Genomic DNA, 14,007 nt, shown 5'->3' on the forward strand with positions numbered 1-14,007 from the left:
ACATGTCAATTAGCCCATTACATACCTTCGTTACCTCTTAAATACTGAGGTCAATGATTATTTCCAAAATTTTGCTTTATTAATTTTCACATCAAGTAATTGGACCTGAAAGCACGATAGATAAATTAAACAAAAGCGAAGATGAACAAAACATACAGACCGCAAACATGCAAGAAAAACAGTAGCAATATCGTGCAAACTAACTGAACAGTAAAATGTACAAATATTTTGATATTATAGAAAATGTAATAAAGATTGATAGAACATGAAATGATTCATTGCTTTTTCTTCTCTTGTCAATTTCCATCTCAAACATCATTTCCCCTTCTTTTCATTGTTTTTAACCTATTAATTTTCTTAAATGTATTTAAAGAAACAAAAATAAACACAGATTCACGAAACAGTTGGAGATACAACTTCACATATCCAATACAATAAATTCGTTTAAAAAACAAACTTCAAAAATCATAACATCCAACTGCAACCGGACAACATTTTCACAATATTCTTTCATCTCAAATATAAATATGCCTGAAAGTTCTAAAGGATGTCCCCTCCACTTATATATTACATGCAATGCCAAGGTCGAAGATGCATGTAACATCACTGCTCCGTTATTTCGAAAGAATATTTACCATCATTGGTGTGCCCTGGAGATTCTAAGACGGCAGGTCCATTCAGGCACAATAACATTACACCGTCCTCTTTGGATCACGAACAGCTGCTAGATGATCCTGCAAAATAGAAACCAGATACAAGATAATTCCACAGACAACTCACTTCACAATGGAACCATTTCTCATCCTGATTTCACAAGTTCAACAGCAAGTTATTACTTTTCTCCACATCTGACATCCAGCATAAACAGCAATTCTTACTAAGTTCCCACTTTCATCCTTTGGACCACTATTTTAGCTGTCTAACTGCTATAAAGAGTTTGACAGGAAGAGGTTTTTAAATAATGGCTCGGTACCTGGCTGTGTAATTACGCTTGACCACATCAAATAAATAAAATATAGAACAGGTCACAACACCAACAGCAGAAGTCACTGGAAACAGAGACAAGGTTGACCAGAACTAAATGTCATCTTTACTTTATTTTATAGCAGTCAACGAGGCACTCCTATGAGCTTGGAACAGTCCAATTACTTAAAAGAATATTGCTTATCATGTGAAGAGGAAATTGGTATAACACTACCTAAATTAGCATAGCTAGAACTTAAACTCACCGAAATAAAATCAAATGCTCTGGTATCCTCTTTCTTGGAACCGTTCATCATTGAACTAGGTGTTTGAGTTGGAAAATTGGACTGGAATATATCAGGCAGAGGTGATCCACCATTAGGTCCACTTGAAACATTATTGAAGCCAGCATTTTGTGTATTAAGATTACCAAAGTGTTGTAAGTTGGACATTGTTGCAAGCAATTTCTGCTGAGCAAAGAAATTCCCCATAGCATCATAATTCATAGGCTGAGAAAAGGCTGGGTTCAACATTAATCCAGGAGGGATGGCATATGGCATGGTCCCTAAAGGAAACATTGTGTTTGAGTCCATCCCAGCTGCTTGGGAACCTAGAAGACCACTTGAAGCATCATTAGAAGCTTGATGGCTAGAATGAGTGTTGATATCGGCAAATATATCTTGAGGGTGTGCCTCAGAAAAGATTCCTCTCTGCTTCAAATTAGATGGATTCTCATTCATAGATAAGCCAGCCATCAAATCCTTAACATCAGTTTTATGATTCGCTGGCTCAAATGGAGCATCAGAATTGGTCCCAAAGATATCAATTAGTTCAGATTTTTCATTTGGAGCCGCAGAATTACCACTCACAGTTGATTTGTCATCTACAGTCATCCCAGAGAAGAGATCATCCACATTTTCTCTACTCTCACCATTGTGAAACGAGACATCTGCAAAGGGATCATCATCATTTTTCTGTTCCCTGGTGCCGAGACCAGTGTCTATAGCATCTCCAAATAAGTCATCAATAGGAGGCGTCGTTGTCCGTACTGGGGTATTTTGGTCATGTTGGGTTTTTGCGGAATTATCTAGTCCATTGTAATCATCAGAATCACCTGTGTCGATCAGGTCAGGCATTTGAATAGGTGTGGTCTCAGTCTTCAAATACTTTTCTGAATTACTTGCCAAAACATCAGGTTGTTCTCCATTCAAAAGGATCAACACCTGTTTAACAAGCATATCATGTGACGTCAACCAAGTGCTATCTTAAAATATCTCAATTTGAAGGTTCAAACAAAAAGTAAATATATCAAAAGGATCAATAGTGGCATCAAAACATTAAAGCATAACAAGGGAAATCATAATATGGATCATTACATTTAAAGCAATAAACATTAAAGCACAACAATCATAAGAAGATCACGACTATGGTCATTTACACTGAAGGGAAATCAAAACAAGGGAACTGGAAATATAATCTGACATCAATCGAGAGCGTCTTAAAATTTCTCAATCTTTAGTTTCAAACAAAAAGTAAATATAGAACTGTCCTCAAACAATAATAATAAAGAGAAAACAACAGATCCTTCAATAAGAATGTTCTCTTAAATTCTCTAATCCTAAATATCAGACTTTAACATTAATAGATATCACGAGTTTCCTAGAATTTTCCCCATTTTCCTATAAAAAAAAAAGAAGAATTTTCCCCATTTAAAAGAACAATTTGCATAAATATGTCATAAAAAATGCAAGACTTTTACGAACTCAAACAGGATGGGAATACAATTAGGCTTCCTGGCGTTAATCATGAAATTGTCCATATTGCCAAAAGCAAGTTCTTAAGCATAAGTTGGTTATTTTCCTATATCTCCCATGGCACCAGTTTACTAAATTAGAGCTTATTGTAGTTGCTTGGTTGGTAGACAAAAGAAAAAGGAGAAAGAATCTACAAGCATGCCACCAAAATCAGCACTCTGAGCTGACCTTAATCATTAACAAATATGATTTTCACCTTTCTGATTAAAAGTAAAACAGAGGGTTGACTAAGATATTTACCTTGTTAGCCCTTTCTCTGAGGGAAATTTGGGGAGACTCGGAGCATCTCAAAACAACATCTTTGTTCTCGGTAAAATAAGAAGCCACAATTAAGAAATTCTCATCTTCCTTTTTCCTCAAAATGGACTCAAGCACACATACAGCTTTCATGCGAACCTGGCCATCATTAGTTCTGGTCAAGGTTGAAAGATACAAAAAACACAGATATAGCATTTCATTTTTTTCAGTTTTGGAAGTAAGTCAATATAGAATTATCACCAATAGAAACATGGTCATGTAATGAGAACGGGTTCTGTGAGCCTCAATGTTGACCAAAGTAGTTAGAGCTAACCCAACCACCACCACCACCACAACCCCAAAAGAAAAAAAACAAACAAAACAGTAGTGCCGCATTGATAATTCATTATATATATAGGGTGCAGCGAGTTACCTGCCACATTGGAGATAGAAGCTTAGATTCAAGGGCATGACTTAAAGCCACAGCATCTAGCTTTGCAGCCTCCACAAGGAAAGCCTGAATTGCATCTCGAGTAGGTACCAAACGCACTCCACCAGATGTCACTATTGTTTCCAACAATCTCTCTTCACGAGTTTTAGTCTCTTTATTTAAGTTGGATTCTCCAATTGTTGTTTCTGCCTTTGATACTCTTGAATCCGGGCCCCATAGTCCACTAGCAGAACTCCCAGAAACCCTTTGTGTTTCTTTGTGCAATTGAACAGGTTCATACCTATCAGAATGGTCAATTTCTCCAGTCAATGACCTTCGAAGTGTAGGGCTTTTGTAGTTTCCATTATCATTCTTCCCAAGTGAATGACCCTGAGTGAAACTACTAATTCCCTGCTTGATAGAAGCACTTCCAATGCCAACAACCTCACTTAGAAATGATTTTTTATCATCCGGTGGCATTTCAAAGTTTGTGTTCCCAAATCCTTGTATTCGATTGTTAAGGTCATCTGCAGGAGAAGGCTTACTGGGATTATTGTCCTCTGCAAAAATAGCAGAAATAGCTTCATGAGCTGTGTCCCGAACAGCCTTGTTGAGAGCATCACCCTTCAAAGGATTCGGTTGCCCACTGTAATGAAATAACTGACGCACAGCAGCAGAGTTCCTCTGCACTTCTCTCCTAAACTCCACACCAGACTTTCCCACTGCATATTTTATCAGCCTCAAAGCCTGTAAAAATCCCACTACCAACTGAGTATTGACAAGTTCCGATAATTCATTTATAGGATGTGATTTCCCCACCCGTTTAAGTTAAAAATTCATTAACTAAGAGCATTTACATAACAAAACTTTTAGCCTTTGAAGAATATTAGGCTCCTCTCATTGTTATTTGTGTTAATAGCTTTTGCTTTAGTTACATTTACATACAAACGCAAGTAATACTTTGATGCTGATATTTAACTACTCAAACCCTCAGTTAAAATTCTACGACCATTATTACTTCACTGCTTGACTAAATTGAGTTCAGCCTCAAAATTTCGAATTCATAACTTTACCAGGAAAATTTCCCCAGCCAAAACGACAAATTGATTCAAATTGACTAGATTTAAGCAAATCGAAACGAATTTCAAAGAGAATTGAAATGAATTTACCTTTTGTTTGACGATGGGGCTTTTGTGATCAAGTCGTTTCAATATAAACCCGGAGACCTCTTTAACGATACTAACATGAGACGATCTCAAGAGCTCGCAGATCTCTTCTAGCTTATAAACGGGTGTTACTTTGTCTTCATCCGAAGTAGCCCCATCTATCATCCGCGATCTCCAATAAGATTCCACCGCTCGTCTGCTCGAATCCATTTCGAAAGAAGAAAAGATTAAAAGGAACCCCAAATTCTTGGATTGAATTGAAGGGATTAAAATGGATCTAATTGCTCGATTGGCTGGAAGGGAAATCGGTGAATTTGGATGAATAGGGATTTAATTAGGGCAAAGACAGATTTTGGAGTTGGGACTTGGGAACGAAGGCGGGGGCCGTGGTGCTAGAGACACAGACCTGTCAGGTTGTTAATTTTGTCTGTCAGTTGCCCGTAGCCGCTGTTTGTTTAATTTTTTTTAGGGTTAGAATTGATATATCTCCATCGATCAACGTGTATTTATTTGTTATCATATTGATATTTTATATTTTTAAATTTTGAATTAAATTTTAATACGTAATTTTTATTCGTCAATAATTTTATCACGTCGCTCGATTTTGAAGAGTAATGAATTAATGATTTTTTAATGATTTAATCATCTTTTATGATTTATTTATCGATCTAATCTGATTTAGACAATCTATATGAAGATAAGTTTAATGAAATCATATGTGTAAGTGTGAAATATTAGTCACTTTTCATGAGAGACGGTGAGTTATCTTTCTAGAGTACTTATCAATGTCATGAGACATATCAATTAAATAGTTAATCTATCTAGACATGAGATTTATTCATGTTATGAGTTTATTCTTATTTTAATAAATTTAATATTCGCTCACTTGTTAATAGAAGGATTATTTATTTCAATATGTACTAGTTAAAATCTAACATATATTAATACTTAAACAACTAATTTCATTTTTATTTTTTATATTATCGAAAAATTATGAGTAGCGAAAAGTTATTTTTTTCAATATTAATGAATTCTAAAAATGACCTTCATTTCACGAATATACGGATCATGAAAAATCCTTTTTTATTTCATCGGTTATATTAATCTTAGAAACGACGTCGATTACTTTTGATATACATAATTGTTTTTCATAGTCACTGCTAATGTACGACACGTGGAATCAACAAAAGCTGCTCTATCTATCTTCGCCCACTACACAATATTTATAGCCCATTATATAACTTCACAACCCAAACCACCCATCAGTTAACAGATTAACTAAATTTAGTTGGCCCGAAACCAACTTATTATTTAAAAATATCGATTGAATTTGGAATCATATATATAATATCCTTACATCTATAGGTGAAGGGGAACTTGAATTATATATTTTTTATTTTTTTATGTTCCATGAATATTTTTATGAGTGAAGATGAATATGTATGGAGTATATCATTATCACTATGTTTTTGTTTAATTTCCTTTTCATTCGATTTTTTCTTTTGTGGCTGAGAGATGAAAGCCAAGATGTTGGCTCCAACAATGAAGCCAATGGCAATGGGTGCAATGGTGCCTAGTGAACCCTTCTTTGGGTCCGCTGCAGTTGCATACGCTGTGTACACTAATGCAAATGTGATGATGATCTCCATCACCACTCGTTGAATCGCTCCGGCTCCGACACCATGGGTGGGAATTGCCTGCAACAATGTACCCGAAGCATCAGCCTATGTTACTCGGATTCGAGCATGTATTCGATTTTGAAATGACAATGTTGGTGTCACTATTGTTAATTGGGCTTGCCAAGCCACCAGTGACTGCCTTGAGCAAGAATCAAGCAACAATGGATCCAAGGAGTTGGGCAATCCAATAAAAGATGCCGGTGAGGATGGTGATTTGACCGTCGAGAGCCAACCCGAACGTGACGACGGGGTTGACATGGCCATCGGAGATGTTGGCACCAATGGCAACTTCAACAAAGAGAGTGAATCATGGCAAACAGTAATGGCGACTAGACCATCAGGATCTAGGGCTGCATCTGTTGTCACCTTGTCTGCACCAAATAAAAATTTTAAAGGTGTAAATTCCGCACTTGTGGCTTATGTGGGATTTCTTATAATTTGGATATGTTATTTTGGGGTCAATATATTAGGAATAGGTTTACATAGTTATGGTTCATTTCCATTAACATTTAATTTTGAATTGACTAAAGAGGCTAAGCCTAATAAATATTAACGTAGGACAGCGTATATATAAAAAAACTTATTGTAAGCTGGCAAGAACCTTTTGAATCGCTCCACTAGTTGATTCAAAAGGTTCTAACAAAAGCCAAAAATTTCTGATTCAATTTAATTCTTTTACCTTTTTTTTATTTAACTTATTTTTTTTACTTAACTTAAACTTAAGAGAAGAAAAAATACTTCTTTTTTTCTTTTTCATTGTACAACGAACAATTTTAAAAAATCATAGGATTACTTTTTGATTTTTTGTTTTATTCATGAAAACTATCTATAAAATCATGAAAATTATCTATAAAAATAATTATATAGAATAGTTTCGACCTTCTCACCTGATAATGAGAGGACGAAATCCGGATAAATACCAATACATATTATTAGGGGTGTTCAAATTAATTAGGTTCGGTTATCGAATTAGTTCTGTCGGTTAACGGTTAAGAAAATTTTAGAATTCGGTTAACGGTTAATTTGGTTCGAAATCGGTTAATTAACCGAAATTAAATTTTAAATATTAAATATATTATATATAACATATGGGTTCAGCCCAAACCATTTAAAACCCAATTAATAATTTAAGATCCAACAACTTTTAAACCTAAATCAATATTAATTAATTAAAAATTCATATAAAATTTTTATTTTATAATTATATATTATTTAAATTAATTGTAAACTGTTTTTTTAAATTAAAAAATATTAAATATATTATTATATATAACATATAGGCTCAACCCAAACCATTTAAAACCCAATTAATAATTTAAGATCCAATAACTTTTAAACATAAATCAATATTAATTAATTAAAAAATTTATCTGAAATTTTTATTTTATAATTATATATTATTTAAATTAATTATAAACATTTTTTTGAATTAAAAACTTTTAATTTTTATATAAATTATAAATTTTAAAAAAAAATCGGTTAATTCAAAAATTAACCGAAATTTATTCGGTTCAGTTAATATTTTCGAAAAAAAAAGTTCGGTTCGATTAAAGAAAAAAATTTGATTAATTCGGTTATGATTAATTTGATTTGGTTCGATTCGGTTTTAACCGAATGAACAACCCTACCTATTATGGGTAGAAAGATAGAGATCGAAAAAAATAACTCTCGTGGGCTAGAATAAAAAAATAAGAACTTAGAGCATCAAATGACTTGTATCCATAGAACATTTGACGTGAAATAGATAATGAATAAATAAGAGTTAATATCATTCCAATTGCCATTACGAGAGTAATTAGTATTTTTGGCAAAGAAATCATTTCAACAAAACTATGTTTAGAGTTTAGTTAGTGTAATAATGTGGGAGGGAGGGTTCTAACTGTAATCAACGGTGGAGCCAACGCCGGCGAAAACGAAGACCAAAGTCGAGATGAACTCGGCAAGATAGGCCTTTATAGAGCCTAAACTGAAGGAATCATCGAAACGACCGAAGGCGATTCCAGCCATGTTTGAGTCTGAGCTAAGACTATAGGCTCTTTCTAGAGAAGGATACAGAAAGAACACAGTTCAACTTCATACAACACTCAAACCCTTTTGTTTGGTAACATATAAATACTACTATGAGCATATCAAAGAGGAACAGGACAGGAGTTGTATAATTTAATATTATTATGGGCTACCTTCATTTTTTTTCATGAAAACGGAGATGAAGGCAACTCTACAGTGTCTTATCCAAATTTCATCTATATCCTTACTAATGTTTAATAAATAAAAATAAATTCTAGTTCAATCTAGTTAAATAATTAAAATTTTTAAATATAATATTTTTTTTAAATTTATCCCTGATCATAAAATAATATTCGTTAAGAATATTTCTCAACTTAATAAATATGTACATACATATCGTAAATACAATTATTTAAACAACGGCTCCGATATGATTTTTCTATAGAAAATAATATTAAGTTGTTATATGAATTAAGCATTGGAATCGGATAATATTATTATTCCGTTGCATCCTAGCTGTCAATAACATGGGGGTTAAATAGAATTGTTATAGAATTAAATAATAATATATCATCTTAAAATTTTAAAATTAATTTTTTTAATAATATATGAAATTATTTAAGGCGTCAAATATCCACTTTGATTTAATAATATGTTTAATCCATAAAAAGTGGGTTTGAACTCCATTATTTTTATTCATTTTGTCCTTTCAAGACACAGGATAATGTTAATCAATAGTTCTAATCTCAAATATTATTCTTTACTTCCATTTTACATATCCTCAATTAAGTTTAACTAAATAAGTATTCATATAATTTAAAATTAAATATATTTAAATATCTTTTGATTTAAAGATGAGGGGGAATTTAAATAATCTAGAAATTATATAAAATGGGGTAAAGTACAAATAATTTCCCGACCGACTATAAGAAACTACTTTATTGAGTTCATTGACTATTAAAAAATATTTTTACCTTTTAAAAATTATAACAAAATTTATTTAACTTGATAGAATGAAGAATGTGAAAGTAATTTTGGTGTGGTGTGATGCTTGCATTTGGGGTATTTATAGAGGAGGTGATGGGTGAATAACCAGGAGAGTTAAAGCTCATATAATAATAGAGTGTACAATAATTCAAAGTGAATAATGGAAGGTGCGCCTCATAATTCGCGCCTTTGTTACGTGACGCCAGCTCGGATAGAACCTCGCAAACGCGCGTTTCATGATCCTCGCTTTTCCACCGTGGCGCCAGCTCTGACAAAACCTGCGAAGGCGCACCTCATGATTCGTGTTTTATCAGAAAGGATGCTAAATCAATAATATTTAGAGAAAGAGTGTCTGACATGTAATATTTCATTGTTAGAGTTTTTTTTGAGGTAAAACTACTCATTTTTACACTACTTTCCTACTAATTATTTTTAGAGTAAATTATACAAATAATCTTCAATTATAAAACACTATTTTATTAAATCTCTCTATTATTAAAAATTTATACATTTTAATCGAATACCCATTTGCTTGATGCGTTTGAAGGTCTCGAGATTACTTGCAAAAAAATATCTAAATTTATCTTGTGTCTTCGTAACACATGAGTCATTTAATGATGGTGAACGAGTGGAATTGAAACTGCATGCGATGAATCCACAATCCACCGTATTGATCCAATCCAACTCTACCCACACAGGTTTATATCTATATCTGCGTCAGATCATTTCTAAAACCCCTATGATCGAGTAGTTTTATTGTACAACAACCTAATTTAAGATTAATGAACAACATAAAATGAGCCCGTCCTAAAATATTATAAAAATTATAATATTTTAGATTTTAGATTGGACGCAACCTAAAATGTTTTAATTTTTAACATTTTTGACTGAACTGAAAATGTTATGAACAAGATAATATTTTCGATTAGCAATCGAAAATGGTATAAAAAACGTTTTCAACCGAAAAATGTTAAAAAAATAATATTTAGGTTATGTCCAACCTAAAATGTTATGAGTATTATAACATTTTTTTCGTACCTTTCTCTAGCCTTAAATTATGTTATCTTTCTTTAGATTATCCTCTTATATTTTTCCTGTAGTATATTGTTGTGGTTTTGAAACTAGAGGAAGAAAAGCTTCACCAAGTAAAAGCTTCAAACAAAGAGGTTGGGTTGTTCACTTTATTGGTTTGATTTCACTTTATAATATGTTGTTTTATTAAATTTATCGACTATTAAAAGTTACAAAGAGATCATTCAATTATTCGTATATTTCAAACTCATCCGTTTCTGTAAAAAATTCACGGCCATATGAATTAGAAGTTAACATATTGATCGAAATATGATAAAATTTGATATCATAATTGTTTGAGTTATATAATCCATTGAGATTATAAGATCATATGTCCAAGCCAGACTTTCGTTAATTTCCAATAGAATATAACAATTTATAAATAATTTTTTTCTTACTTATCAATTGAAATATGTTATGAAAAATCATCATTCGACGTACTTTTTTCTCTTAAGTTTTGAATGTAATATTCAGTAATAATTTTTTTTCTCCTCTTGTTAAAGAAATAATCAAGATAAATTATAAATCTATCAAAATCTTTTACTTTGATTTGTGTAATTTTATATGATATTTAAATTTCTATTTAGAATAATTACGTTTAAATAAATTAAAATTCATTTCAGTGCTTTGTGCAGTTCGCCTTGTTATTTTACTTTTTATTTATATATTTTCCGTCGTGAATAATAAAAATAGTGTAAATGGAAATCCCCGGCGGACAAGAAGAGGCGCGCAGATCGATCCGACTGTCACCGACGCCTTTTGTAATTGAAAAGGCTAGGGTGTTTGGGGGGACCATAACGGCGTTTACTTTGACGGAGATAAACAGTAACGATTGAGTCGTTACTCACTTAACTGCCGTGCCAAACTACTTCATTTTCACGGTCATCCTATTATGAGGGGGTGTTTGGATTAGGGAATGTGAGATTTTCATGCGAATAGAATCCACATTCTCATGTTTTGTTAGTCTGAGAATTCCATTCCCGGTAATGTAAGATTACTAATAATTAATTTTTTGGGATATATTACGGGGAATGTCATTACCTCCCTTTCCTTAGGTATTGTTGGATTATTGGCGTTTTTGACTAAAATGTATTTAATTTTTTTTTCTTTCAAAAATATCATTCTTCTGTCATTGAATAATAAAAATTATACGAAGGTTAAATTACAAATTTATCCTTAAACTATTTTAGATTTACAAAAAAAAAATCTATAATTAAAATTTTATATGAAGTTCAGGGGTTCAAATAAAATTTTACCATTTCATTAAACCTTTTTATATTTTTAATTTTGTAAAAAAAATTATATAAATTTTATGAATTTAAATTTTTAAAATATATATATATATATATATATATTCCAACTTGTTAAAAAAACAAATATATAATAAGGACAATTTAGTCAAATATACATTCTAATAATCTTTTAATCCTTTAACCAAACACGATATCTTACATTCCTGCTAAGCCAACCAAACACAAAATCCAACATTCCCAGTAATCTTATTCCCTGGTAATCATACATTTCCATTGGTAATCTTACATTCCGTGAACCAAACACACCGTAAAGGCAACAAGAGATGCATGCTTTTCTGTTTCTACTCCTTAATTTTACACCAAAATTCCACATTCTCCTGATTTCCCCTACATTTTTTAAACAATATATTGTTTGATTTACTTATATCTTTGTTTTTTTTCAACTTTGGATCAAATTATTTCTTTAAAATTTAATAATTAATAATTTATGTTGTTTGATGAGTTAATGCATCGTGTCTAATTTTTTAAACATTATATCTTATCTTACAAATGAATGATATATGTCTATTAAATATTCATAATATATAATACAATTCTTTTAAATATATTTGATTAAGACACTATTAATATATATATATATATATATATTTATATATGATTTTATTTTTAAATAAAACACACATTTGAGTTTTTCACATAGTTAGAGCTTAAATCATAATCAATTGAAGGCTGGAGCTAACAATTTCACATTCTTTTTTATAATCACCTTTTTTACCTTTTCTTTTGTATTTCCATTGTGTTTCGTGAGATAACTTAAAATTACTTAATTTTATCACACAAATAATTGAGGTGAATATGTAAAAAAAATAAAAAAAAATAGATTTGAAACATTAATAATTATAAAAAATACTTGATGTGATGTTTTGTTTTGGTCGCTAGATTATTTTTTTAAAATCATACTTGATGTGACGTTTTATTCATTTTTATCATATATCGTTAAAAAATAAACAAAATTGATGATGTGATGATTTTTAATTTTTTAGTGATGACGTAAAATTATCTTATAGTGACATATCATCATCATCGTTAAATTTTTAATTGTGTGTGACCAAAATGTAATGTTAAATATGATTAAAGAAAACAATTAAGTGACCAAAATGAAATCATTGAAATACGTGGTGATTGAATATGTAGTTTATCCTAAATTATTTGGGTCAAACTCAACGTACTCAATTTAATAACTTCAACTTTTTAAGGGAAGGCTTAATGCATTGCAACACCGTGTAAAAGCCACCATTTGGTAGGTACAATTTACAAACAATCGATACAATACAAGTGTTAATTCTATATTTAATTATTGTATATATATTTTTATTAATTCATGGTAAGTACAATACACTATATGTTTAAAGATAATCCTTAATCTTTTGACATTCAAAGCTCACACTCTTAACATCTATTGTGAACTCGGATAAAAAATGACAATAATTTCTTTACCACCAAGACTATTTGATTCGTGTAATTATTATATATATATATGATCTATTGTTGTTATAAAATTATCTTATTTAAACTTTTAAAATATTCTATAGACACTAATTATTAAAAAATATTTAATTGTTTATATTTTCTTCTTCGCTGCTACTAGATTATCATGATGCCTTTGTTGAATTTCATTTCGAAGTTTTAAATTAAATGAAAAACCCCACCTTTAAAAAATTCAATATGAATATTTTAAAATTTGCAAACCTGTTCAAAAGCATGCTTATAAATTATAAACATCACATTTTTTTTAATTTTTTAAAACACAGTGTTAAACTTATCTCATTTGTTAAAATAATTATTTTAATTCTTATTTATTTATTTTGAAGTATTCTAACTCTAATATTTAATTTTTAGATAAAAAGCTGATAACATTTATCAAACAACCATTTTAACTTTTTTTTAAGTATTTTGCCATCAATATTTTATTTTAAAGTAAAAAGTTTCATAATGTTTTATTAAATAGTCACTTTAATCATTATTTTTTTGGGATCATTTTGGCATTCTAATATTTATTTTTAGGATAAAAGACTGATATTTTGAAACGTTAAAAATTTGTTAACTAATAGTTCATATCCATATAGAAGATTTTTTTTATCTCATAACGAAACGTTGAATGTAAAAATATTATAAAAAGTAATAATCAAAAGTAAGTATTTTATGAAGTATTAAGAATTTTTTCACATCATGCAATTTTCACAATTTACTCCAAAAATTTATAATTTTATATTGACAGAAAAAAATAAGAGCCATTGGATTTTAATGAATTTTCTCTACAAAATCCTAACCATTCACCTTAGGACTTTGTGAGAAGCTTTCCTCTTTAATCCTTTTCAAGTGTTATAAAGCTAGAAGGCT

At 30.7% G+C, this 14,007-nt stretch overlaps 1 protein-coding gene and 1 pseudogene across 1 annotated transcript; both read right to left on the reverse strand.

The window, feature by feature from the left end:
• Window positions 1-396: 396 nt before the first annotated feature.
• On the reverse strand, window positions 397-5,020 carry LOC120119636 (protein MODIFIED TRANSPORT TO THE VACUOLE 1-like). The gene is made up of 5 exons (XM_039139443.1): window positions 4,614-5,020; window positions 3,448-4,191; window positions 3,018-3,173; window positions 1,230-2,186; window positions 397-734 (listed from the first exon to the last, which is right to left on the reverse strand). Exons 1-5 carry the CDS (start codon window positions 4,818-4,820, stop codon window positions 693-695), a joined length of 2,106 nt encoding a protein of 701 aa, XP_038995374.1. The 5' UTR covers window positions 4,821-5,020; the 3' UTR covers window positions 397-692.
• Window positions 5,021-5,732: 712 nt separating this feature from the next.
• Window positions 5,733-8,296, reverse strand: LOC120120053 (annotated as a pseudogene).
• Between the last annotated feature and the right edge of the window lie 5,711 nt (window positions 8,297-14,007).

Source organism: Hibiscus syriacus, unplaced genomic scaffold (genome assembly GCF_006381635.1).
Source record: "Hibiscus syriacus cultivar Baekdansim isolate YM2019G1 unplaced genomic scaffold, ASM638163v2 tig00110332_pilon, whole genome shotgun sequence".
Classification (NCBI taxonomy): Eukaryota; Viridiplantae; Streptophyta; class Magnoliopsida; order Malvales; family Malvaceae; genus Hibiscus; species Hibiscus syriacus.

Excerpts from the sequence above, each read along its gene's own strand:
- LOC120119636 (XM_039139443.1), bottom strand. The coding sequence starts at position 4,820 with ATGGATTCGAGCAGACGAGCGGTGGAATCTTATTGGAGATCGCGGATG. Across the intron at positions 4,192-4,613 it reads GCCCCATCGTCAAACAAAAG|GCTTTGAGGCTGATAAAATA; the intron begins GTAAATTCATTT and ends GGATTTTTACAG. Across the intron at positions 2,187-3,017 it reads TCAGAGAAAGGGCTAACAAG|GTGTTGATCCTTTTGAATGG; the intron begins GTAAATATCTTA and ends CTTGTTAAACAG.